Source organism: Rhipicephalus sanguineus, chromosome 2, assembly GCF_013339695.2.
Source record: "Rhipicephalus sanguineus isolate Rsan-2018 chromosome 2, BIME_Rsan_1.4, whole genome shotgun sequence".
NCBI classification, from domain to species: Eukaryota; Metazoa; Arthropoda; class Arachnida; order Ixodida; family Ixodidae; genus Rhipicephalus; species Rhipicephalus sanguineus.
Window position 1 is genome coordinate 97,443,789 of NC_051177.1, and position 25,474 is coordinate 97,469,262.

At 47.3% G+C, this 25,474-nt stretch overlaps 1 protein-coding gene across 1 annotated transcript in view; it reads left to right on the plus strand.

Moving 5' to 3' along the window:
- Positions 1-25,474, plus strand: part of LOC119381771 (Down syndrome cell adhesion molecule homolog) — a 227,426-nt gene that overhangs the window by 67,974 nt on the left and 133,978 nt on the right. Inside the window, exon 3 of the mRNA XM_037649536.1 lies at positions 24,932-25,078. Coding sequence (XP_037505464.1) covers positions 24,932-25,078 — 147 coding nt within the window. The remainder of the gene's footprint in view (positions 1-24,931; positions 25,079-25,474) is intronic.

The window sequence follows — 25,474 nt, forward strand, 5'->3', positions numbered from 1 at the left end:
GTAATCAGTGTGTAAGTTCAGCATTTTACCTGACACTCATCGTGGGTATCCCCGATATGTGAAAGTGATTTATTTTGTTTCTTAAGGGCTTCGCAATCAGTACACGTTACGTTCGCTATATTATCGACTTCGCATGTTCCTTCAATCCCCAGTTGTAAGCATCGTGCCATATTTTCATTGGTCCACTTTTCTCACTCTCACAACGTAAAGTAGCTGCTAATCTATCTATCTATCTATCTATCTATCTATCTATCTATCTATCTATCTATCTATCTATCTATCTATCTATCTATCTATCTATCTATCTATCTATCTATCTATCTATCTATCTATCTATCTATCTATCTATCTATCTATCTATCTATCTATCTATCTATCTATCTATCTATCTAATCTCGATGCACCCTCTCGTCATGCTGTGCCAGTCAAAACTAACCCGCGCGGAAATGATGCGGGGCAGTTTCAAATGTCAGAGTACACGAGAAGGCGTAACCCGCCGTAGTGGTCTAGTGATTATTATGCTGCTCGACTGCTGACCAGGAGGTCGCGGGATGGAATACCGGGCGCGGTGGCCGCCTTTTCGATGGAGGCGAACATGCGTGAGGCCCGTGTATATTTAGATATAGGTACACGTTAAGGAACCCCAGGTGGTCGAAATTTCCGGCGCCCTTCACTACGGCGTCCCTCACAATCATATCGTTGTTTTGGGACGTACTCCAACATTTATTATTACTATTACGAAAAGGCGTAAATGAGGACAAAGGGCTGCGACTCTAAAAGGAGTGGTTAAACTTGGCCTTAGAAGCAATCGGGGCAACAAAAACAGCTGTGATGAAGTCCGTAATGAGTGCGCATGATCGAAGCCTTATGGTCAACACAATTCTATTAAGGGCGCTTATAGCAATTCCATTAGTTCGGGGTGCCGTCTTGCATTCGCTTTCCATGAAAAAGTTCAATTAAACTCAGTTCATTATGACCTAATTTCGGATATTTTTTTTCCTGCTTTCACGTCACTTGAGCACCGCGAAAGGGTTATTCGTGTACACTGCGTTGTCAAACTATTGAGAGATAGTTTTTGCCGGATTCGATTCTCAACTACCGTGTATTGAGCTTATGGCGAAATGAATTTTGACTGAATTTATTTTCATTCAGAAACATTCGTGTCGTTAGTGCCACTCTCCTCAAACCACTCCCACTTATGAGAGACTGCTAAGCGATGCTAGTGTGTATATAGGGTTATATGAAATAGGATGTTTTCTTTTTAAATTCATCACCGTCAGGAGTCCCCGTACAACCGTTGGAGATCTTAAGGTACCGCTAGGGACCTCTTCATGACGCATCTTGCTGTTGCTATGCAGGCATGTTGCAATAAAGGCTGCAGTGCATGACACCGTTAATACCCTAGTACATAAACTTATGATTAGTATTAAGGAGGACAAGAAACTGCGGGTTGTTTTACAGCAGAGCTGTTATGCTTTTCGTTGTGCATTTGCAAAAACTATCATCATCATGAATGGCCTCTACCTTTCTAGTGAGCAGCGCAATAACTCGGCTGGCGCGCGCTCTGTTCTTCATCTTCTGCTTCGCTCCCCGAACACGTGCGCCCGGCGGGCGCTCTCCCGCTACGCTGATTTGTCCAGCATGGGATGCAATAACTCGGATTGGCGAGAGAACGAATACAGAGAGAGAGAGAGAGAACAGGAGAGGGAGAGCGACAAAAAAATAGAACGAAAGAACAAGAAAGACATAGAAAGAAAGGGAAGAAGGAAAAAAAGAAGATAGAAAGACAGGAAATGAAATGCGCACAGAGAGAAAGAGGTTAAAAGAAACAGACGCAAAAAAATATAGGAAGAACAGAGAGAACGACAAAAAAAGACAGAAAGAGAGCGAAACAAAGAAAGAGGGATAAATGAATAGAAAGAAAGAGGAACTGAGAAATAGAGAGAGAGAGAGAGAGAGAGAGAGTAAGGGAAGAAAGCGAAAAAGAAAGGTAGAAAGAGCGAGAAATAGAAAGAAAGAAGTAGAGAGAAAGAAAGAAATATAAAGAAACGAAGACAATAAAGAGATAGAAAGAAATGTAGAAGAGAGAGAGAACGAAAGGTAGGAAGAAAGAACGAGGCAAATAAAGCGAAACAAGGAAGGCCATCCAGTTCCGCTGTTCCTTCAGGCTTGGCACCACTAGCAAGGTCTATCCAAATAGGTCGCGAAGCTTCGGGCGAAAAGCGGTTCAGATCCTATTGTCAGCGACATCAGCATGGGGAGTTGTGGGAGTAGCGATTGAAGCGCGACTAGGTGTGGTGGGAACAAACACTAATAACAAAAAACCTAATTTCATTCAACAACAAAATAATATTTATATTTTATAACCGAGATTTATTTCAGAATAACATTTATTTAGATCCAGTGTACAAAGAATTCATGAAAATGTATATGCATTATCAAAAATCTTCTTATTAGCGCCCTCTAAAGAATGACACATGCCATTGCTCTGCGACGCAGTCCTTGTAGTGTTCGGAAAGGCGCGCGTAAAGTTCGTCCTGCGGCGACACACCCCCTCAGGTGTGCTGGTGTTTCGCACTTGCATGCGTGCTGTGAATTATTGTGGTGAGAATTTGATTTTTGTGTGCGCGAAGTTGCGATGTGCGTTTCATCATTGGTGAACGTGTTGGCTACGGTGTTCAACGGACAACGGCACGAGGCGGCTAACATTTCACGCCGAACGCTTTCCTCGGTACTAGCGGAAACGATGTGGTGTTCCAAGGATGCAATAGCAGCACGCGTACGCCTGGCGAGCCCTCTCTTCTAGATAAGACACCGGGGCAACGGTTCGGAGTAGTGTGCTTGCTGGATTTTCATGGATCAGTATTCCTGCTGCCCGGTTTCCTTCGTGAACATGCGGTGCCTACTATATTTCCGGTTATCGGTGAGCAGATCGCTAAGTTATCTGTCGCGCTACGATCGCTACAATTCGCATGTCTTGATACGTTACACGTAAGGTTAATTTATCGGAACAAAAGGCAAAACATAGTGCACGTAGTGTACGCACCTTTTGTACTTATGACATTTGTTGCTCATTGTGTAGGGTGTGTTAAATTGCTTTATTGTGACCATTGAATAAAACTGAAATATCATTATTTTGGCGTGACCAGGCGTCATTTCTTCTCGTTAGAACTGAAGCACGCATGCAATGCGCTCTTTAAGTCCCCTGCGCATGTGCGAAGCAAATAAGCAACGCTGCAAATATGAGATGTACGCTGCTGCCTACGTTATTCACGCTGTGGAAGATCACACGAACGCAGAATAAAAGCTCAGAGAATAAAGTTTCCTGGTAAAACCAAGGCGAATTCCACGACGGTACACTTAAACACGGCTGTTTATTCACGGGTCGATACTAGTTTAGCTAGCGTTGGCTTCAAGCGCATTCGCCAAGGGCTTGCCGGCTCGCTGTAGCGCGAGTCCTTAGTGATCAGGGGCCTAGGAAAATATTTTGAGGTCAAATTTCGCGCTAGTGCCAACAAAATGACGTCACTTTTTTACCGGATATTGCGTCACATCCGCTTTATTTTTTGTTCCGCCGGAAGTGTTCCCTCCTCACACAGATGGCGCCAAGCCCCATGAGCAGCTGATGAGCAGCCATTTTCTGAACTTATGGGCTTCTATGGAAGCTTCGCTACCATTTACATTTACCTTGCCACTAGTACGAAGCTGTCCTAATTTTTACTCAGTACATTCTAGAGTAAGTGAAATCGCTGTTGTGGCTTAGACGCTGGGGCTTTGTGCTACTAAGCGCGGGGTATGCCGTATCAATTCCCGCGCACGGCGGCCTCATTTTGATTAGGGCGAGACGAATAAATGTTCGAGTAATAACGTTTATGACCCCGTTTCAAAAAATCGAAAGGGTTCATAGTTAATCCAGGGTCCCCACTACAGCTTGCCCCATAATCTCATGGCAGTTATTTCCGGTGTAAATGGGTAAGTTAGTTTTTAATAAGAAATAAACTGCTCTTAAGAAGGTTGGTTGTTCGTGCTTTCTAGCGACATTACGGGGTGAAAATATAATGATTCGTGCTAGTTCAAATTACCTTACCCCCGCAGTCGGCGCTTTTCCGTGTCTGCGCTTCTGGTAGTGTTTGTACGAATATACCACGGCAGAAAGTCTAGTCATCGGCTTGCCTAATACCTTCGCGCATGCGCGTAATTTTCGGCTCTCTTCTAAGTCTCTTAGAATAGGACCACGAACTAGCGCGCACTGCGGCCTATCGGCAATTTTTACAGTCCACCGGTCTTGCAAACTCGAAACGAAGCCCGAAAAATAGAGGGCGAACCGCAAAGGTCCGTGCCGTCGCATCTGAACCCCAAGCAATGCAAGAACGTTCGTTACTCTGTCCGGAGTATAACATTCCTATCTCTATTGCATTCCAAGAGTAATTACTTTCCAGGCAAGGAATTCTTAAGACGTGTGTGCATGAAAAAAGGGTATCCGCTCTAAGGGCGAGCTGTGAATCGAATAGCGCGAGACACGTTGCATCGCTTATGGTGAAGAATGTGCCGCGTGAAATCTCGGTAACGCTCCCATTCCAACGCCTTTGACGTCCAACTCGAAAAAGCGGGCCGCCTCAATACCACTTCAATGTCTGCGCCAAATTTACCTTTTCTTCCTGCATTGGAGAAGATTGTATTAAGCAAACCCGTGTGCAAACACATTCGTTCGTTCCTGCATTCGTTTTTTCTTGAGCGTTCAAACTAATCTAGCTGGAGGGTATAGGACATTGTGTGACGGCAAGAATAGAACTCGAAAGAGGAATCGCACGTTTTCAACATTCACAAAACAAGTTCCATAGAAACATCCGATGTCGAGGTATGTTATTAACCGCTAAATATCTCAAACACATTAATGGCGCATACCTTAACAGGAAACCTCTCTCCATTGTGTCGGCTGTTTTACCTATACTACGACCAGGTAAACACTTCTTTCATAAACTGACTTCGCCTATTTGGGCACAACTGATTTGGTCGCCAAATGTGTCACGCCTCGCGTGGTTGTTTAAGTTGACCTCGTGCTGCAAGCGGCAAGCGTTTAAACGGCGCTTGGTTGGAACGTGACGTCCTCGGGTTAACGAGTTAATGTAGCCAAACTTTTTCGTAGGAGACGACGATTCCAGCAGCGGGCGAAAACGCGAGCACAAGTGATAGTTTTACACAGGGGATTAACGCTGCAGCCTTTCAACTAAGTCTGACTCAGAAGAAATTATCACTCATCAGTGCGGCACGCGCGTTCTAGAAAAAAACCCAACAAAGAACCTAAAGAATCCGCACTGTTGAGTACTGCACTGCTCAGTATGACTCTGGGTTTCTGACAAAAACATAAGCAAGCACGCGCGGTCACGTTTTGCATTTCTTTTTTTGTTATTAAATTAAGCGCCCATGTCGTGTTATCTCTGAGCCAGCGTAATGCGAACGCGCTTCCTCGACTCAATTAGCACTCGGTGAACAAGAAGCCCGCTCCAGTTCTTCGTAGGATCAAAACGGCCAGACGCAAGTCAAACATTAGTTTCCGACGTCAAACATTTCGGCCTCGTCTGCCACGCGCGCTCAGAACTGAATGAAAGAGATAGAGGGTTGGCGCGAAGGAAGCGATGGAAAAGGAACGCGGGTGAAGGGGGGGGGGGAGATGAATTTCCGGCGTTTGTGCAAAGGCCTTCAACACTAAACTGGCCGGTCCTGACTGCAGAATACGGCGTATATACGGGGCTACGGCCAATATATATGCGCAGATCCGTCCCGGCTTTTCCGAGAGACGCCGCCGCACGCAGTGTATAGAGATTCGCTTTCCGGGTACCGAGCGTCGCTGCCTCTCCGGCCTTATCGGCGGCACGCAGAGACCATAAAACATTCACTGGCAGCACGAAGGGACGGCGGCCCACTGAGCTAATTAACAGTTGCGCGCGAATCGTTTCATTCTCAATCAGAGCTGGCGCTCTATACAGCTGCGCGAGTGCGCCGCGTGCGAGCTAGAGCGTATACGGACGGCGTTTGAATAATCGGCACACGCGCTGAAATGACTCCAGCGTGATCTGTTTCTTTCCTATGCGTGTCTGCACGTCTCTCTCGGTACTTTAATTTTTTTTTTGCTAGTCTGAATCGTCTACATTTTCTCACATCAGCTTCGGACACCACCTATGTGTGCTTACCGTCTCGTTTCACACGCGGAACCGATTCAAGAGACGACACTTTGAGAAGAAGCGTGACCGTCTTATCCGGGTGCCAGGATACCGAGAGGTCGAAGCCGCGGCGGCGGAATCGGAAAGTGAAAGGATTTGAAGAAGCCGGCAGCGGTGGCAATTAAGCTTAACGGTCACGGAGTGCCGCGTATAGACTTGCTTCGTTTTCCATCGGGGGCTCCGCTTTTGTCTTATTAGCCTTCGAGACCGCTCGTTAAATTACGCGAGTCCGTCTCCCCTAGGTAAGAAGGGCGGGCCGCACGAAAGTTCGGCGAGCGGTGAAAGTTTTTAAAGACCGAGTGTGAAATGAAGCGAAGCTGGTACAGAAGAGAAAAAAAAATAAGTAACGCTCTTCTCTGCTGTCAAAGAAAGCGCCGATTCGAATCCAAAAATCAGAAATAAAGGAAGAAAGATAGAGACAAGCTTAGAAAACTTCTTTTTCTTTCTTTCTTTTTCGTTTGTCCCTCTGTCGGTGGATAAATTTTTCAGATACCGAGTGACCCTCGGGAGCTTCCCCTCCAAGTCCCGAAAGATCGCTTGGACTCGCTAACTAAGAGCGCTTATCTCTGCTCAACATATAGTCCGGGTGTGTGCCTGTGTGTGTCTGTGTGCAGGAAAAGAAACCGTTAGAGACTACGAGGACCGCGGCAAAGAGAAATCGTCGCTTACGATGCGTAGCTCGAACCCTCTCCGCTACACTGTGATTTGTTTTATTTCTTCCGAAATGTTTGCCGGCTCTTAGTCGTATAATGCACTAATGTCTGTGCAGAAAGAAGCGCTCTATACTTCCGCCCGCCTCGGGAAAGTGCTGGCCCCGTCGTGACCGAATAAGCGCGCTCTTCGCCGTGCTCTAAAAGCCAATAAATAAAACAGGATATCAAAGTTACCGCCTCGATTTATTTATTTTATTTTTCGCTTGAGATCTCATGTGATTGATAGTGCTCGTCGCATTTGTGAAAAAAAGAAACAAAAAAAAAACCAATCTAGTCATTCGTAGTGCGCAGCCGTTCTTTCCGTACTTTATTGCCTCTAATTTCCGGAGTTCTGCTCTTCAATTCGTCAAAGGACATTAGAAATCTCCCCCCCCCCAACCCCCATTCCCCGTCTATTATAGTAAATATGTAATACGTCTTCTTGCGCTGAGCACATTCAGCCGCAGGTTTCGTTGCCGCTGCTGTCCAGACGCAGTTTACTACGTGAGGAGGCTCTGAGGGCAATAGAAAAACGATCAACTTCATGGTAGTTACACGCTTTCCGAGAACGAAGTTTCAGCTGATAAAAGGTAGGTGATTTAGCACTTATAGCTTTCAGCAACACGTAATCTTCAAAGCGTGAGCCGAAAGCGGTCAGTGTAGCGAGCACGTAATTGCTTCATAAACCCTAGCTATATACTACACAGAATTCTTCAATTTCTTCTTGTGAGCTCGCAACTTGTGTTTCCATCTGCGCTACATGGTGGGCTCCCACTGTCGCAACTGTACTAACATCAAGGACTGTCTTACCAGAAAGACGCAGGTAGGATACCTGCCGCGGTGGTAGGATTTCGATGAAGGCGAAATTCTTGAGACCCATATACCATGAGATGTGAGTGCGCGTTCAAGAACCCCATGTGGTCTAACTTACCCGGAGCACTCCACTACGGCGTCTCCCATAGTCTGTATCGCTTTGGAAAGTTAAACCCCATGAACTAACGAACGTACCGTGGACTGTCTATCGTAACCTCTTATTATAACAGCTGCTTGAATCATGGCATGAGATCCTTCTTCGACTGGGCGGCGGAGCCTGCTATGGTTAGCTTTACGACGGGTACGTAACAGCCCCCAATTTTGTACAAATGGCCTTATTATGAATCTACTGTAGTACTCAGAATAAAGAGGCGTTTCGCGTGAAACGCTGGACGCAGTAATTGCCGGCAATTACAAAATAAGTGTCGTGACCATTTCAGTTTATGGTAGGCGCTACCACGGCCGCTACCCTTCGCCTGAAGAGCTTCAAATCGTGACACGTTTGTGAGTATGAAATCGAGACGTGTGTAGTAGGCAAACGTAATGACGATGAAATCTATTTCACTTGTAAACGAAGCAGATGAATCATTGAATTGAAACTTAATGAAGACAATGTTGGTGTTATTAGGATAGATAGTCTACATTCACCGACGTTAATCAGCAGTAGTTAACTCTAGCCCACTAGCCTTCATTCGAAAACACTAGCCAGTATTTGGCTGACGTTCGCAGACCAGTTTGTGGGAATGTGAAAGTCAATACGATGTTTAAATTTGGGCGGAGGTTGTAGTACCCCTTTATAGAATCTGCATGAAAGGAACGCAAACGAGAAAACGTGGTCATTAAAACATTGTTGAGTGAGCTCTGTGTGACTCGAAGGGCCGTGAAGCGATATAGCCGCAAAAAATACACAAGAGTAGCTACGTATAACTATCGTAGCTATCGTAATGACTGTGACTGCGCTGTGCTCGCTACAGAGTGTACAGACTGCTGCTTGTGACTGCGTTGGTACGCCTTGACGACAGGCCCCTGTCCGAACAGTCAGTACTAGAATGCCGACCCGAACTGTCGTCGCACGGGAAGTCTATTAAGGCCCTATTGAATTTTTCCGCGTGGCAGTGTTCGATTAGGCCGCACCTTCGTTCCTTTTGTTTGTTTGTTTGTTTGTTTGTTTGTTTGTTTGTTTGTTTGTTTGTTTGTTTGTTTGTTTTTGTGCGCCTGCTCTTCTCTGGGTTCTTCCTTCCACCTGTCTTTCCTTTTTCCCCTCCCCTTAGCGTATGATAGCAAACCGGGCGTTATAATATTGGTTGACCTTCCTACCATTCCATCTATTACCTCTCTCCTTCTCTCTCCCTGCTCCTTCGCCTGTAACGACCCCAGCGTTTACATACTGGTAACAGCGAACTCAACTGCCAGATCTGTCACGTCTTATTGTACACAGACCACCTGAAAGGTCTTTGACACCGCTGCATCCGCGGTTAAAGAAAAATTTACCCCGAAGTTTCCACGAGCGTGTCTGGGGCAATAATTCCAGTTACTCAGAGCCATAATTTCGTTACAACAAACTGAAATGAGATTACGCACTGCTAGCATTTCAATAGCTTTTAGCGCATTCAACGATTGCATCACGCGCTCCGCCGAGGAGCGACCTGCTTTTCGTTTAAACGGGAATGGCGGGTACCGAAAGTTTCGGAAGATAAACAAACAAACGCCGCTGTATTCTTTCGAGATGAAATGTGCAGGAGGGGTGGCTGGAGCTCGGTTGAAATTATTCGAGTTCACAGTGAACGCTATTCTTTATTTTACCCGGCGACGCCGAGAGAAGCGCGACGCTTCAAACCACGAACATGATTATTAAAAGTACGTTTTCTTTATTTGTTTTTTTTTTTCGCTCGCCGAGAGCTCGCGCTCAGTCATCTGTTCGGGAAAAAAATACTCGCGCGCCGGCGCAGTTCTCCAATTTCTCATTCGCTCTTTCGTATTCTCCGTGTTTTTCTTGGGCCGCCGTTTCATTCTGGTTGTTCCGCCATCACGTCCGAAACGCAATTAACTCGGGGAAAGGTCGCCACCCCCCCCCCCCCCCACGAACGCTAATTAAATTGGTCCTCTTCAAGTGCGCTTTTGTTGAAGCGCATACAGCACGAAGTTATACAGAATGGAAACTAAACGGATGCATAACTGGATTTCGTCCGATGTATGAAAAAGATGTGGCCGCAGATAGAGAACCGCGTATCAACTTTCTTTTTAATTTTCTTTCCTAGGGGTCTCGAGGCCCAATTGGATCAGTCAGGTTGTTAACTGCTTTGAGGTCAGACGCAGTGTCTGAGCCATATTAATCTTTATTTCTCTCTTTTTGAAGGCGTGTCTTTGTTTTCCTTTATTATCGTTAATATTTCATCGCTCGTCCCCCTGCTCCCTCGCAATTAATTTTCGTGAGGGACCCAGAATTGTTTATCCGAAATAATTTGAAGCTTCTGACACAATGAGCATACGATAATTGTGAGCGGGTCAGACAGAACTGAAAGCGGGACGTACTGAACCTCGCTGCAATGGAGCATCTGTCGGGGTCGCAAAACAATGCGAGACAACTGGAACGATGTATTCTACCATGCTTACAACAATGCAAGCTCAGTCGCGACTGTCGGCAGACCCAGAAGAATAACGCTATAACCGGACCTCGTTACAGCAATGGTTTTCGGCCTTGCAGTATAAGAAATGCTTCTAACCACGTAGCCTCGCTTGCATCAAATGCGATAAGCTACAGTCCCGGTTTATTATAGCAGCTTATAACCCTGTAACGCGGGCACCCGTGAACTGCTTTTTTACTCCTTTGTCGAGGGTAGATACGCTTCGCGTCACACGGTCTCCCTTACGTGGAGGAAGTTACATTGAGTTTTTAGCTAAGCGAGTTCGGTTATATATACATCGGCGGCGGAATAGAGTACTTCTGCCCTAGTAAAGGATAGTTGCGAAAAAAAAAAAAAGCCGGCAGATCCCACGCATTGTGGGAATCGATGTAATGCGAAGCAGCCAGCAAAGAGCTACATACATCGTCTTGTATGTCATTGAGGAAAATGCGTGTCATGGTTTTCATGTTAACTCCTATTATTTATGTTCGTCACACAGTAATGTCCCGCAATACCAATTTCGGGGTAGATCAAGCTAGCGAAACGGCCGCCAGCGCCCCATGAGCGTGGCACGTAAGTCATGCTGCACATGACATGCGTGTCATGATTCGCATGTTTACTCGTGTTATTTATGTTCGTCACACAGTCACGTCGCAAGATACCAATTTTGGTGTATATCAAGCTAGCGAAACGGCCGCCAGCGCACCATGAGCGTGCCACGTAAGTCATGGTGTACATGACATGCGTGTCATGATTTTCATGTTAACTCGTGTTTTTATGTTGATCACACAGTCACGTCACGCAATACCAACTCCGCGGTAGATCAAGCTAGCGAAACCGCCGCCAGCGCCCCATGAGCGTGGCACGTAAGTCATGCTGTACATAACATGCGTGTCATGATTTTCATGTTAACTCGTGTTTTTATGTTCGTCACACAGTCACGTCACGCAATACCAACTCCGCGGTAGATCAAGCTAGCGAAACGGCCGCCAGCGCACCATGAGCGTGGCACGTAAGTCATGCTGTACATAACATGCGTGTCATGATTTTCATGTTAACTCGTGTTTTTATGTTCGTCACACAGTCACGTCACGCAATACCAACTCCGCGGTAGATCAAGCTAGCGAAACGGCCGCCAGCGCACCATGAGCGTGGCACGTAAGACATGCTCTACATAACATGCGTGTCATGATTTTCATGTTAACTCGTGTTTTTATGTTCGTCACACAGTCACGTCACGCAATACCAACTCCGGGGTGGATCAAGCTAGCGAAACAGCCGCCAGCGCACCATGAGCGTGCCACGTAAGTCAGGCTGTACATGACATGCGTGTCATGATTTTCATGTTAACTCGTGTTTTATGCCGGGGTCCACCAAGACTGCAGTAACGCATTTCCGTAACTGAAATGACGTCGAAAAAATTTACATGATCAGATAGCAAAGAAAAAAAGTTCCGTCAACGGGCATCGAAACCACGACCGCTCGGTCCGCAACAACTGATGCCGGGCACGCTATCCACTGCGCCATGGTCACAGACACTAGAGGCTTTACAAACGAGCCTTTTATATCTACCACTCTCGCGGTCGGTGGGGTGGTGCTGCCCTCTGGGAGCGGTAAAGTAAAGTTTTCGTCATTATTGTGGCCTCCGCGATTAGCACCTGCAACGCGTAAGACGTCCGTCCCATTCGGCGCGTTTTCAATAGAAGTTCAATTTTTTCAATCCCTTAACACACCGCGAGGTGGCGATCTTAGCCCAAGCGACGTAGAGTCACTTGAAAATTTCAGAGTACCGCAAAGGTAGCCTGCACGCAGGCAACATTGGGCGGCGGCGGCCATTTCCCTTCCGGACCGCCTGGCGCGTTGCTAGCATGTGTTGAGAAGTGACCTATCTTTTCGCCTCGGTACCGTGTTACGCTCGGCGGAACTGCAATATGTGTGTGTGTTTGTTCAAGAGGATATCAGAAGTGATTTCGACTCATCGACAGTTATGAATAGACTGCGCCGTAAGCGGTGGAACTAATGAAACGTGCGGCGAAGGTTGCCATGTGCTCGCGAACTCTCTTCGTGGCTTCACTGGTCTCTTTTCGTGTCACGGCCGGGTGTGTTCGTTAGGTCCGGAGCTGTAAACATAGTTGCATTAGCGTAGTGACTTCGTGCGAGATGCCATTTATTTCGACACTTGGTGAATCTTGACTCTTTGCGTTAGCTTTGCAGTCGCTGTTCAGGTTCACTTCATAGTGCACTCGAGAACATTATCGAACAAACATCGAGAACATTCAACATTGCGTCCTTCGACTGATCGCTGACGCATACCTTGCTTGCGCACCATGCTTGCTGTTCAACTGGGTGATATGTGTAATAGAAGTGGTGTGTGTGTGTACGGTAATTGGAAGCTGTGTGTGACGTATTTGTGTCTCGGTTCGGAACGCCAGCAGCCGAACACACGGGCAAATGGGCGTGCGGTAGGTAAGGTGCATCTTATTTTGCGAATACGTTGTCATTTCGTAAGAGATACGTAGAAAATAGGACATCAAAAATGATTGACATCACTACTTAGTTGTTTCATTTCCTATCTTTTGTCTTAATATTCAAAACGTTGCAGTGCATTTGCAAATATTTTACTGTGTTCCGATAAACAGTTCTTTTTTGTTGACGTTGCCAGCGCGTAAACAGCTGGGGTTCGGTTTCTGCACTGCTTTTAATTTCAATTTTTTTCGTAATGCACTCTTAATAAAACTTCCTCGCCATAGCGCTTTATGTTCTTTTTGATCAGAAATAGCACATCCCGGAAATGTTTAAAGCGCATGCAACAGCAACACAGTATGTATATATACCTAGGGCTCACATGAAATGCATGGAATGCATGGAATCTGCCGTTTGTTTTGTTTTTTTTCTTTGCTGTGGCCATTTCTCACCCACTAAGCAGTATTGTAAGGGTATGCTCGGCGTAATGCAGCATTAGCAACATTTTTTTTTGCAAAAAAGCTTTAAAAATGCGCTTACTAACATTGCCTTATATCAAGTTTATCAACAGAGTTCCACGCTTCTGTTTTGCGCAATGGCAAATGATCATGCCACAGTTGCCTTCAAGGTATACCAGTACTTTAATAAATCTTTCAATTTCGCTTTCGTGCGTGTCACGCCTATAACTCGAAATGCACGCACAATCTGTTCAACAGATCAAGATATAAACAGCCGAGCAAATAGAAAGGTATGTAGTTTTCAATATTTCTGAACATGACGAACAGAAAAGGTCAAGTATCCTGTCGCATGAGAGCTTTTCCAGCAAAGTTTCCAGCCAACTATGCAGCCACGTAGAACGACGCTCTTTGGCGTTAATTTTTCCCACACGGAATACAAAAGTAACGAGATTCACAGAGTAGCTCACCAGCAACGTTGGGTTGCTGGTGAGCTACGCTCTGGCATCTGCATGAAGTGTTTAAAGAAAACGACGAAGTACTTCTAGGGACCGTGGTACTGCTAAATGTCCGGCCACGCTCTGCGTTCAACGCGCCTGCACCCGAAGCGCTTGGAAGGGCTATGGCGGCAAGAGGTCACGTGATGCGAGTAAGCCAATCGCGTCGGCGGCGGCACGTGGAAAACAAATGCAATACTCTGAACTTTTTCCAGTGACTCTAAAGCGACGTAAAGGCGTCGGCATCGCTCATAGCATCATGCTAATCCAAACCAAAAATATCTCTGCGACGCGCGCCTGTCTCACCTGGCTGTAACACCGCGTTCCCCGCTCACGCGCTCGCCCAGAGAAAAATCGCGGCCGGGCTACCAGGGCGTCACGATTAGAGCACTGCACGGGCCCGGGCCGGCCCGAAAGCCCGGGCCCGGCCCGGCCCGCGGGCCGGGCCGGGCCGGGTGAAGGATTGTTGGATCGGGCCCGGGCCGGGCTCGGGCTCGTGATCGTCGGGCTCGGGTCGGGCTCGGGCCTGAGCCAGGCCCGTATTAGGCCCGGGTCTCCTACGCATCTGTATAATCACGCTCCGGACACCCGACACGTCACGTCGACGGGGATCGCTAAAGAGGCCGCCGGCTGGTTCACTTCGGCGCTCTAATAGACAGTTGTTTTGGAAGCCCTTAGTCCGGTCTCGCTTTAAGGCGTAACATTTTCAAGATCGAAGGCGGTCACACGAAGACGACGAGACAGCCATCTCCGGGGAACAGCGAGGACGATGGCTCGCTCTCTAACGGGTGTGCCTCGCTTTGACAGATCTATGGCACTGCGGTGGCGGTGACTCGGTGAAGAAGGGTGGGACAAAGAACGTTCTTGTTTTGAACACGAAAACGTTGTGTACGTTGGGTGCAGTTGCCTGCCGAGGAGTCAACACGACAGCTTTAATTTATGTAACGCTGCCCAGCCTGGTGTATTCCTACCAGAAGCAGCTAGAGCACGTTTTTTTTTTTTTTCATTGCATTGTGCAATAGATGAAGTTTGCAGACTTGCTACTTTTACTCAACAGCCCTAGCTCATGTGCAATTGATGTAAAACTTAAACTACAAATGTCTGCCATGTTTTTTTTTTTTCAGTTTATGGAGGTATATTTTGTATACGTTCTTTGAAATGCAAAAATAAGATTGCATGGTTTGCATAGGATTGCATAAGATTGCATGGCTGTTTCATGTACGCACTGCGTGCGTACATGAAACAGCCAGCTATTACTCCAATTATATTTTATATTGCCCTGCAATTATTTTGCAAGAGTGTTACGGGCCAGCGCCTCCTCTATTTTTCTGTGCCTGGGTGAAGGAGCGGAGCGCAATGGGAAACGACTGTCGGCGTTAGTGCGGCTTTTAGCCGCAGGGCGCCGCCACCGTAGTAGACCAGCCGTCGCGTCGTCGCTCGCGGAAACGAATGCCGTAGCTGCATTCGAAGCTGCTATATGGTTCAGTTTTCGGCTGTATTCGCGTTGTTTAAGGTATAATGAAAACTTGTAAACTGGAATCATGAAGCACTTGTCGTTCTGGACAACCAGCCCATTTCGAAGGCATGTGTCTTTCGCGGCTATTTGATCGAGACGCTCGCGCGTCGTCTGCTAGCCCGATTCCAGAGAGCGCATGCCAGTGATGCGCGGAAAATTGTTTTGTCACTGTTACGTTCGCTTGACTGAGAGTCGGTTATTCACTGTCTGAAAGTCGATTTTCGAAAGCAGCATTTGCCAAGAACTAATACTAAAAGCTTGGGCGCTTAAAGTTCCCCGATGCGTGCTACCGTCTACTGGTGTAGCACACTATACGCAAGCCATGAGTTCATGCGCTAAATAGCGTGAAATGTCACTAAGCTGCTTCCAGTGACAATGTACATAATGATTGTCGGTTGTTTCGCCGGTAGCGCATGTAGTGTCCATGGGATCAGTTTCTTCAGCTTCGGGACCTAATGTCAGCGCTGCATGCAAATGACGGCGATCGCGAGGCAGCGTTGCTACTTGTACTACATGCATTCGTTGACTGTTCAGACGCAACACGGTCACGTTTAGGGATACTTGTCATGCTTGATTCAGTTGTTACCTTGGGCTGCAAATGTGAAGGGTAGTCTGCAAAGAGTGATGCTACTGCATCCTTCATAAGCCGCCGCTTCTTATATTCTATGAAATCTTCGCGTCGTAAACGACGGCTGCATAATCTGGTTTGTTTGAAGATGTGTTAGGAGCCCAATTATCCTGCCTAATTACTGCAAGCCACCTCTACCGAACACCAGCGGCAGCTGGAATTTCATGGAACGACATCCGAACAGTGTATCAAGGCGAAAGCCTTAGATGCCTCATCAAACGCGAAAATTGACCGTCGGCGGCGTCAGCACGAGTGATGCAAAAAATAAATACGTGATGACGTCATCATATGACGTCACAGATCATAAAATTTTGTGACACCATCGTGACGTCACATTCACGTGACGTCGTCATATTACATCGTCGCTTGGTCAAAATGGGCTGATCACGGAGGCAGTGCATGCCTCCGCTGATGTGCAGAAAGCTTGAGCTGCCTCCGATCCTTGCGGCTGTGAGAAAACCACGTTAGGCGCAGAAATATCTCGGAGTGAGGCAGGGAATGTTCAATACATTGACTAGAAGAAAAAGAAGGAGATGGCTTTCGCCTTTCAGTCGTCTTAGATGAATGCATAAGGGACCCTGTGAGATTTTTTTTTCTTTATCAATAAAGGGAAATAAAAAAAGACAGTCGTGATTTCTTTCAGGTCCATTTGCAGAGTGGAACACAACAGTATGACATACTAAGTCATTGGGGCGGTTGCAATAGCCTGAAATAGAAAATAAAACGCGAATACTGTCAAACTCGAGTGCAAGTATCGAACCGGCAGCACGGCCTGACAGTCGGCCTACGGAATACTTACAGTGGGGATGGAAAGACGCGCGAACATGCGGCATCTGCATTCTTTGCTGTTTCGCATTTATCTTCAAGTGGTTATAGCCTGGATGATTGATGAGAACACGACGTCATCCATGACACAATAAAAGACCATCTAGCATCTTTTTATTGCCACTACGGTTAGAGCGTGATGAAAACAGCGCGCCGCTATGTTCGCGTTTCTTTCCATCCCCCTGTACCTGTGAAAGCCTGCAAGAAGCACAAATGCAATTAAACTCGGATGCATACACGAATTCGTGAGCTTCGTGATACGCGTGGCCGTTCAGCGTCAGATTCGCGTAGTCTACTTGCACAGCGCCACCACGCGGCAGCGGCGAGCGGACGCGGAGCGCGCGCTTGACGGCTGGAGGAGAGCGTTTGCCCAGGCACTGAAAAATAGAGGAGGCACTGTACGGGCGTAATTAACCGAAAGTATACACAGTACCAGTGAAAGTCGTGACACTGAAAGAAGTTCCCAAAACAATCTCTAGAAAATATCTTGTGTGTGGCAGGTATCTGCACAATAACCGAAGGTTAGACGGTGCCTCCTTTATGCTCAAGGCATAACTAGCTGAAACGGGTCGGGTCGGGCCGGGCCGGGCCGGGCCCAAACCTTTCGGGCCCGGGCCGGGTACGGGCCACATTTAAGAACACCGGGCCGGGCTCGGGCGGGCCGGAGCATGGCGTTTTCGGGCCGGGCCGGGCCCGGGCCGGGAAAATCGGCCCGTGCAGTGCTCTAGTCACGATGCGGTTTGCGTTTCCCTCTAGTTCGGTTCAAATGTGTTCAATCACATTTTAACGTGCCGCGGGATGGCGACCAAGTTCTGCGTCCAATATGCGGCGCTCTTCTGTCTACCACACCTCGTTCTCTAGTTACGCTTTCACCGTTAATTACTACAGCTATCAAAAGGGTTTGTTTAATCATCTAACATGGACGTTAGTCGTCGGGATGGAGATGTACCACCAATCATCACAGTGGGTGCATCCACGTTAAACGGTGCTATAGCTGCCAGACATCAATATACATTGTACAAACTCTCTTATATCAATGTACAGTAAACATTCTGTTACTTCTGTAAGGGCACGCTTTACTTTCATGCTATTCCGGCTCCTATGACGGAGGGATCAACCATCTTTTTATGTTCATCACACAGTCACGTCACGCAATACCAATTTCGGGGTAAATCAAGCTAGCGAAACGGCCGCCAGCGCCCCATGAGCATGGCACGTAAGTCATGCTGCACATGACAGCGTGTCATGATTTGCATGTTAACTCGTGTTTTTATGTTCATCACACAGTCACGTCACGCAATACCGATTCCGAGGTAGATCAAGCTAGCGAAACGGACGCCAGCGCACCATGAGCGTGGCACGTAAGTCGTGCTGTACATGACATGCGTGTCATGATTTTCATGTTAACTCGTGTTTTTATGTTCGTCACACAGTCACGTCACGCAATACCAATTTCGGGGTAGATCAAGCTAGCGAAACGGCCGCCAGCGCCCCATGAGCGTGGCACGTAAGTCGTGCTGTACATGACATGCGTGTCATGATTGTCATGTTAACTCTTGTGTTATTTATGTTCGTCACACAGTCACGTCACGCAATACCAATTTCGGGGTAGATCAAGCTAGCGAAACGGCCGCCAGCGCACCATGAGTGTGGCACGTAAGTCATGCTGTACCTGACATGCGTGTCATGATTTTCATGTTAACTCGCGTTATTCGTGTTCGTCACACAGTCACGTCGCAAGATACCAATTTTGGTGTATACCAAGCTAGCGAAACGGCCGCCAGCGCACCATGAGCATGGCATGTAAATCATGCTGTACATGACATGCGTGTCATGATTTTCATGTTATGACTTGTCATTTATGTTTGTCATAGAGTCATGTTACACTATACCAACTTTGGTGTACATTCGATTAGCCAAGCGACCAGGAGAACACAAAGTCGTAGGCGGCTAGATAGATAGATAGATAGATAGATAGATAGATAGATAGATAGATAGATAGATAGATAGATAGATAGATAGATAGATAGATAGATAGATAGATAGATAGATAGATAGATAGATAGATAGATAGATAGATAGATAGATAGATAGATAGATAGATAGATAGATAGATAGATAGATAGATAGATAGATAGATAGATAGATAGATAGATAGATAGATAGATAGATAGATAGATAGATAGATATGCACAAAGTCGCAGAAGTTCGCTAAGAAATGCCTCTCATTTAAAACTGCGACGGCAAATTTGCCGCAGTCAGTGCAATGAGTTTTAGCAGTAATAAACGTTGTTCTGGTTGCATTATACTTTCTATCATAACGTGCATTATGGAAAAGCTATGCGCATGAGCGCACTGAAATTTCTGTTTGTTCGCTAGATTGCGAGGTACACATGCTTAGCAAATTTTTTCCACTTTAACTAGAATCCTGCGCTCGCATGGTGGTGGTTTTTCGTGTGTTCACCTTTATTGGATAAATTTCCGTTAGACAGCGCTCGTCTTGTGCCCTTCTTTTTCTGTGTGTTTCCGTCGTGTTCGCGCTGTTAAGTATGAGTGTACTTATGCTCCACACCATACCTCTCAAAAGGCCGTCATGACGGCCTTTTCTAGCTGTTTTGCGAGATCACCTAGTTCTAGTTCTTTCGCCAGATGACCTAACATTATCTTCGTCTTCTGCATATTCATCTTGTCACTTATCCCGTTAATCGGGTTTGCAATCGCCGGGCGGATTTCAAGGGCTGGCGTCTCGGCCCTCCGAAAACGCACCACGAAAGCGCGGACAATTTAGAGTTGGTCCTTTTGGTGCGCCAGCAAACGCCGGTTGTGGTCCAAAGACCGAGTCAGAGCCGAGAGTCGATAACACAAACGAAAACGAAATATATTCTCAGTTAAGGCAATACAAATATCACAAACACATGCACACTCGGCTGGTACCAGTTACAACTTCACATATAACTCAGATGGTGTTTACACAACGAGAACTAAACAAACAGATCACACGCTACAGATGCAATCGCATGCATTACAACTATTCGAGGACCGTTAAAGTCATGAATGTGCAACGGCGTATTCAGTCCACAATTCTTGGACGGTAATCGAATGCTTCTCTTCAAGGAAACACTCACGCCAACTCCAGCGGTGTCTGTCGTTGTCCCTTCCGTCGACGTAACTTGTCACGGCTCACACGGTGTCGTCCTCCAATTCTTCCAGGTCGACGATCGACTGACCGCACACCATAATAAACAGGTCCTCTTTGGCTAACGGAGCCACACTCAGCATAACTTCACCATAACCCGGCCGACTGACTCACTCCTTCACTGACTGTTTCCACGCCTTTACTCCTACTGTCTGTGGTGGTGGTAGTAGTTTGAAGAGGAAAAGGCGCCTAATTTCTGCAGGCCGGTCGGGAGCACGGCGCAGCGCCTATACTGTCTGTCTGGTCGACGTGGCACGCTTTTATCTCCTCTCCCCAGAGTTCTAGAAGCGTCGGGAGGTTTCTTCGGCGTGTAGTACAGCCAAGGCTAGGGAAAGGGCGAGAGCTTTCTCGTAGGTTCGAATCGCGGCGGCTTCGCTCGGTTATGCGTCATGCTTCTCTTCTAGATGTTTCCAGGCTTTGCCGGGTGTTTTATCGGGTTGTCCCGTCTGGCTCGAGTGGGTGAGGAGGATGCGGCACGTCGGCGTCTTTTTATACTTGTTTTTTCGTCGTTCGCGCTTCTTGGTCGAGCGGCTCGCGCCGTTCTACCCTGCAGCTGTTCGAAAGCGGCCGCGCGCGCGCTTTTCAAGCGCTCGTTTGTGACACATCTGCAACCCTACTTTGAGTCTATCTCTAATTCTTCAATCATTTTTTTTTTAGTTCGTCGCCCTCATTGCTAAAAAGTACGATGTCGTCTGCAAACCGTGAATTGCTAAGATATTCTCTCTTAATCATCAGCCCTATTTCTTACCAATCTAGTCGTTTGAATACTTCTAGACAAACTGCGAATAAGAAGCCTTACCTAAACCACGGGGCAGAAAAGCATTACATCTCAGTTGTTTAGGCTGCGGAGCTCATCATCAAGAGGGGGACAAAACAAGTACTCCTGCATGTATATCGGAATCTTCCGAGAATCTTCTTTGATACGGACAGAACTTAAGTTGAAGCTGAAACTCCCAATGTTTGACAAGAGGATCTTATCTTGTAGAGCTACCATAACGAAGTTCTCTGTGAAATTAATGGGTATTAATTGAGGTTTCCTCGGGCTTACAAGATTATAGCCGGCATACAGAGAACGCTGAATAATACGGATGAGGACTACGAACTGTCAGTTACATGTCCAAACCCTGCAATGCTTAAATAAGAAAATACGATTTGCTACGGTTAGCTAACGCATAAAAGAGCGTCTTTCAGACACTTTACCACTCCGAGGACCACATCAAATCTGGACACACACACACACACACACACACACACACACACACACACACACACACACACACACACCACACACACACACACACACACACACACACACACACACACACACGCGCGCGCGCGCGCGCGCGCGCACACACACACACACACACGCACGCACACACACGCACACACGCACACGCACACGCACACGCACACACACACACACACACACACACAGAGAGACGCGTGCGCGCGCGCACGAAAGGAATTAAGCAAGCAACTATCCCCATATTAACGCCGCTTTTCTAGTGGTAGTGTACGAGGATAGGAAGGGCAACGTTGTACTCGCAAGCCTGGCAACTCCAGACCATCTAGAAATCATCTTCCGAATGATTCAGCAGTTTTGCGGAAGCGCCCCATTGGAGAGAATATCCGGCTGGCCTCACGACAAGCTACAACGACGAGCGACAGTTGTTGAAAAGCTTGAAGGAAAAAAACACCAGCGGAAAGTAAGCGAGGGTGCGGAGGGAGGTGGAGAGCATAGAGGGGGAAGGGGTGCTACAGCGCGCAACCGTAATTTGCTGAAAGGAGCAACGCGACAATTTGGCCTCAGTCAAGCCGCGTCTTTTAATGACGACAAGGCTTAGCGGCCAACGAGACTAGCGACGTGGTCTAATGACTTTTCTGCCTCCGTCTTTCTTTATTCCTTCTTTCGACTCCGCTGTATACTCTTATATTTGCTTCGTTTCACTCAGCTCTGGGCGCTAGGCTAGTCGGCGCCGTGCAGCGTTTATTTTAACGCTTCACATAAGCGACGACGGCCTAAGAGTTCCCAGCGTGGATTTTTCTCGGAGTCGGGTTACCCAGCATGCATTCATGAAGGAAGCATTTATAAGGGTGTTTCTGTTTACACAGGAATGTTTCTCTTTTTTTTCCCCTCTTTTACGAGGCGATTTCGCTAACCGTATATCCCCTCCACTGCGACGTACATCTAATGTAATTGTCGACACCCCCTTCCCCCACCGCCACTCCTTCCGCTGAACATAAAACGACTCAAAAATAAAGGGCCGAGAGAGAACATGACGACAGACCGCGAGGCTCGGCCACTTCATTTCAGCGAGTACACCACTAACGCCTCTCCACTCGCACACTTCTTTCGTTTTCGCACGCGTTGATGTGATACAGGAACATTTGTCGGCTTTAATCCCGCGTTGAAAACTGCGCCTGGGGATTATTCGTCTCTTATCATCGCTGCTCCCATCCCTCCAGACTATACGACCGCGACCACAGTCTCATTTTGTTTATCATTTCTCGCTGAAGGCGATCTCGCGAGAATTTCTTTGCGTTTCCGTATTCCACGTCGCATAAGCCAGGCTCGCCACTCTATGCGCTGCCGCACTGCGTGGTGCGCAGAAATGGCGTAACGCTCGCGCGATGGCGTGTGCTCGTACAAAGTATATTGCGGCGCGAACGGCTTGCAACATCGGGTGCAGGCGTCGGCGAAGCCGACGCGTTATACGGCCATGACCATCAAATGATGCCATTATACTGATGCTGGCCATCGGCGAAGCAATGTACGCCGAGGCGATGCCTGCCCGCGGCGTTGAATACAAGGAGTGATTTAACGGCCGGCTCCCTCGCCCGAAGCACCCGAACTGTATCTCTGTGTTTTTTCTTTATATAAACCTCACTTCTCCTACATTGCTAAATAGCTGTCTCGTGATCACGCGATTTAAATGGATTTTGCGTAAGCCTGAAGTATCGCCGAGATTAGATTTGATGGCTGCCTAACTCTCGCCCGCATTCACAGGCGCGCGCCCAGTGGTGGGCAGATAAGAACAGTTTTGTTTTTGTTTTGCTTTTTTTGTTGTGCGACGGGCGGTTTGCAAATACTGTATTACCTGGTCTTTATAACGCATGTTTTATAGCATTTTTGTCTATTCATAGCGCTCTGAGTTGATCTAATGGCATTTGTCAAGGGAATCCGCTCTTATCTCGCGCATTATAGCGGCAGCATTGTTTCCTTGGCGGAAAGTTTATATATGCAGATATACCGGCGAGTAAAATAACATGATACGAAAAAGGAAAAAGTCATAACGTAAAATTTTACCTGATGTCATAAACATTCGCCATATATATTGCAAATGTGTATATCAGTCACTAATATATATCTGTCTGTCACGCCTGTTTTTAATGTATTGCTCCTGCGCTTTTGTGTAAGTATGTGAAGACCTTACATGCAAGTTTCAAGACATGCTTTGTACCCTGTAACCTCTCCACAAGACTACATGTGACTTTCTTTCATGGCTTTGTGCACTCGTGTGGTGAATTGAGTAACTTTTCTTTTTCCTTTTAGAATTATGTCACTAGATCCTGCGCTTTCAAACCTTTTGATTTTTTTAATGCTGTCAGTTTGCTTTCCATGCGAAGAGGAGCATGTTGATTCAATAAAGGCGCATACCTTTCCTATAAACCATACCAATAACACAATAACGAAAACCAGCAGATAGTTAAGCCAAGGAAGGTATAGCCTATAGGGCACGTTAAGCGTGCGGTTTTAAATGTATACTGTAGTAATTGAGATATAAATGCGAAGAAAGTAAAGTAAACGAAAAGAAAACTTGCCGCCGGCAGAGGACCGAACCTGCAACCTTCGGATAACGCCGCCCGATGCTCTACCAATTGACCTACGGCGGCATGCAGGCGTCCCCTCGTCCACTTTATCGGGTATTTATGTGCATGCGAACCTGGGAGTGATAGTCAGCGCCGCATTTAGCCATGACGGCGAGTGTGGAGCACTCTTTCTTTGCCAGCTGGTGCCACGTTGCACGTGATCCTTTAACGAGCGTGCACTAACCAATAAGCGCTCGCAATATGACACTCTTAGGTTCACACAAATAGGTCAGGCGTAAAATGCTATCCCGTACAGATTCAAGAGTGAGACAGAGAGACGAGCGCTTTATTGGAAGGCGGTAAATTTGACAGCACCTACCCGGAATATTTTCAAGAAGGAAACGCAGATCACTTAATTCACTCAAATCACTCACGCCGAGCGCGTGTCGTCATACACTCTAGGCGTATGCCGATGGCAGGCACGTAAAAAGAAGAAACGTTTTGCTCAGATACCCTCATACAAAGCTCACCGCTAATTATTAAAAAAACAAACGAATGTTCCCGCGTGGTCGGTCAAAGCTTTCTGTAAAAAATCCTCGTCGGCAGGCCTTCGGAAACACCCCGAAACAAAGTAGTCGCGTTAACGTGCAAGAACTCGTTTCCACATCAGTTCTTTTTGCCCTTCTGTCCGAGTTTCCCACTGATTACTCAATAATCCACCCCGTGTTTCAGAGCCGTGTTCCAGCGATGGCATATCATTAAGAGCGAACCCTCACCCCTTTGTCCGGCCGCGGCACTATCAAAATTTCTCCCCCAGCCTGACGGACCGGGCGGAAAAGTTGGTGCAACAAAGCAACCGAGGAATCGCTTGAACGGAGCTTTAATTTTTGTTTGTTTTTTTTTTCCTGTGCTCCTTCGTCTCTCTCACCTAGGCCCCTACATACACCAAATTCCCATCGGAGCTTTCGAACTGGCATATCGTTTGCTTCGATAAAAAAACAACGAGCCAGGACACAGATGACGAAAGAAAGCACAAAAAAAAACAGCACCAAAATCAGGAGTGCTCGTAATTGTTTGCGTGCGTTTGTGCGTGCGTTCGTGTGTGTTAGGGTTCTGTCGCCACTCCGTTGCAGAGCACTAACGAGTTCCCAATACGCCGTTCTTCCCTCTTTTCCCCGCTCTTCTGTGCAGACAAGTACCAGATATCGACGGAGGGGGACCTGGTCATCGACCGCGTCGACATGGCCGACGCGAGGCGCAAGTACCGCTGCATCACGCGCAACATTCTGGTCGGCGAGACCGTGTCCGGATCCAGCTGGGCGCAGCTGCTTGTTACCGGTAGGTGATGGCGGCCTGCCGACCAACCACTCGTGCAGCTCCGAGCAGCCACTATTAATACAACACCCGCTCAACCTACCCGCCTCCTTCAGTACCCCGTCTCTTACAGAACGCCCTCCCCTTTTCACGCGTCGCCCCTCTCTGCCCTAGAAGCCTCTTTCTCTTTCCTTTCTTTTTTGCCACCCATTACCCGTCACTCGGCTCCGCTCTGCTGCTACTCCGGCAGCCGCCACCACTTGCTCTTGTCAACCCGTTAACGCGTCCGGGCCCCATAAGCACCACTCCGGCCCGTTCGCCTCGTCGACACGCACGCTAACGAACAAACGAAGGCCGAAGGGCTTTTTCTAGCGTGGACCTGGGGAACGGCACGAACGCTGCCGCCCGGAGGAGAACGAT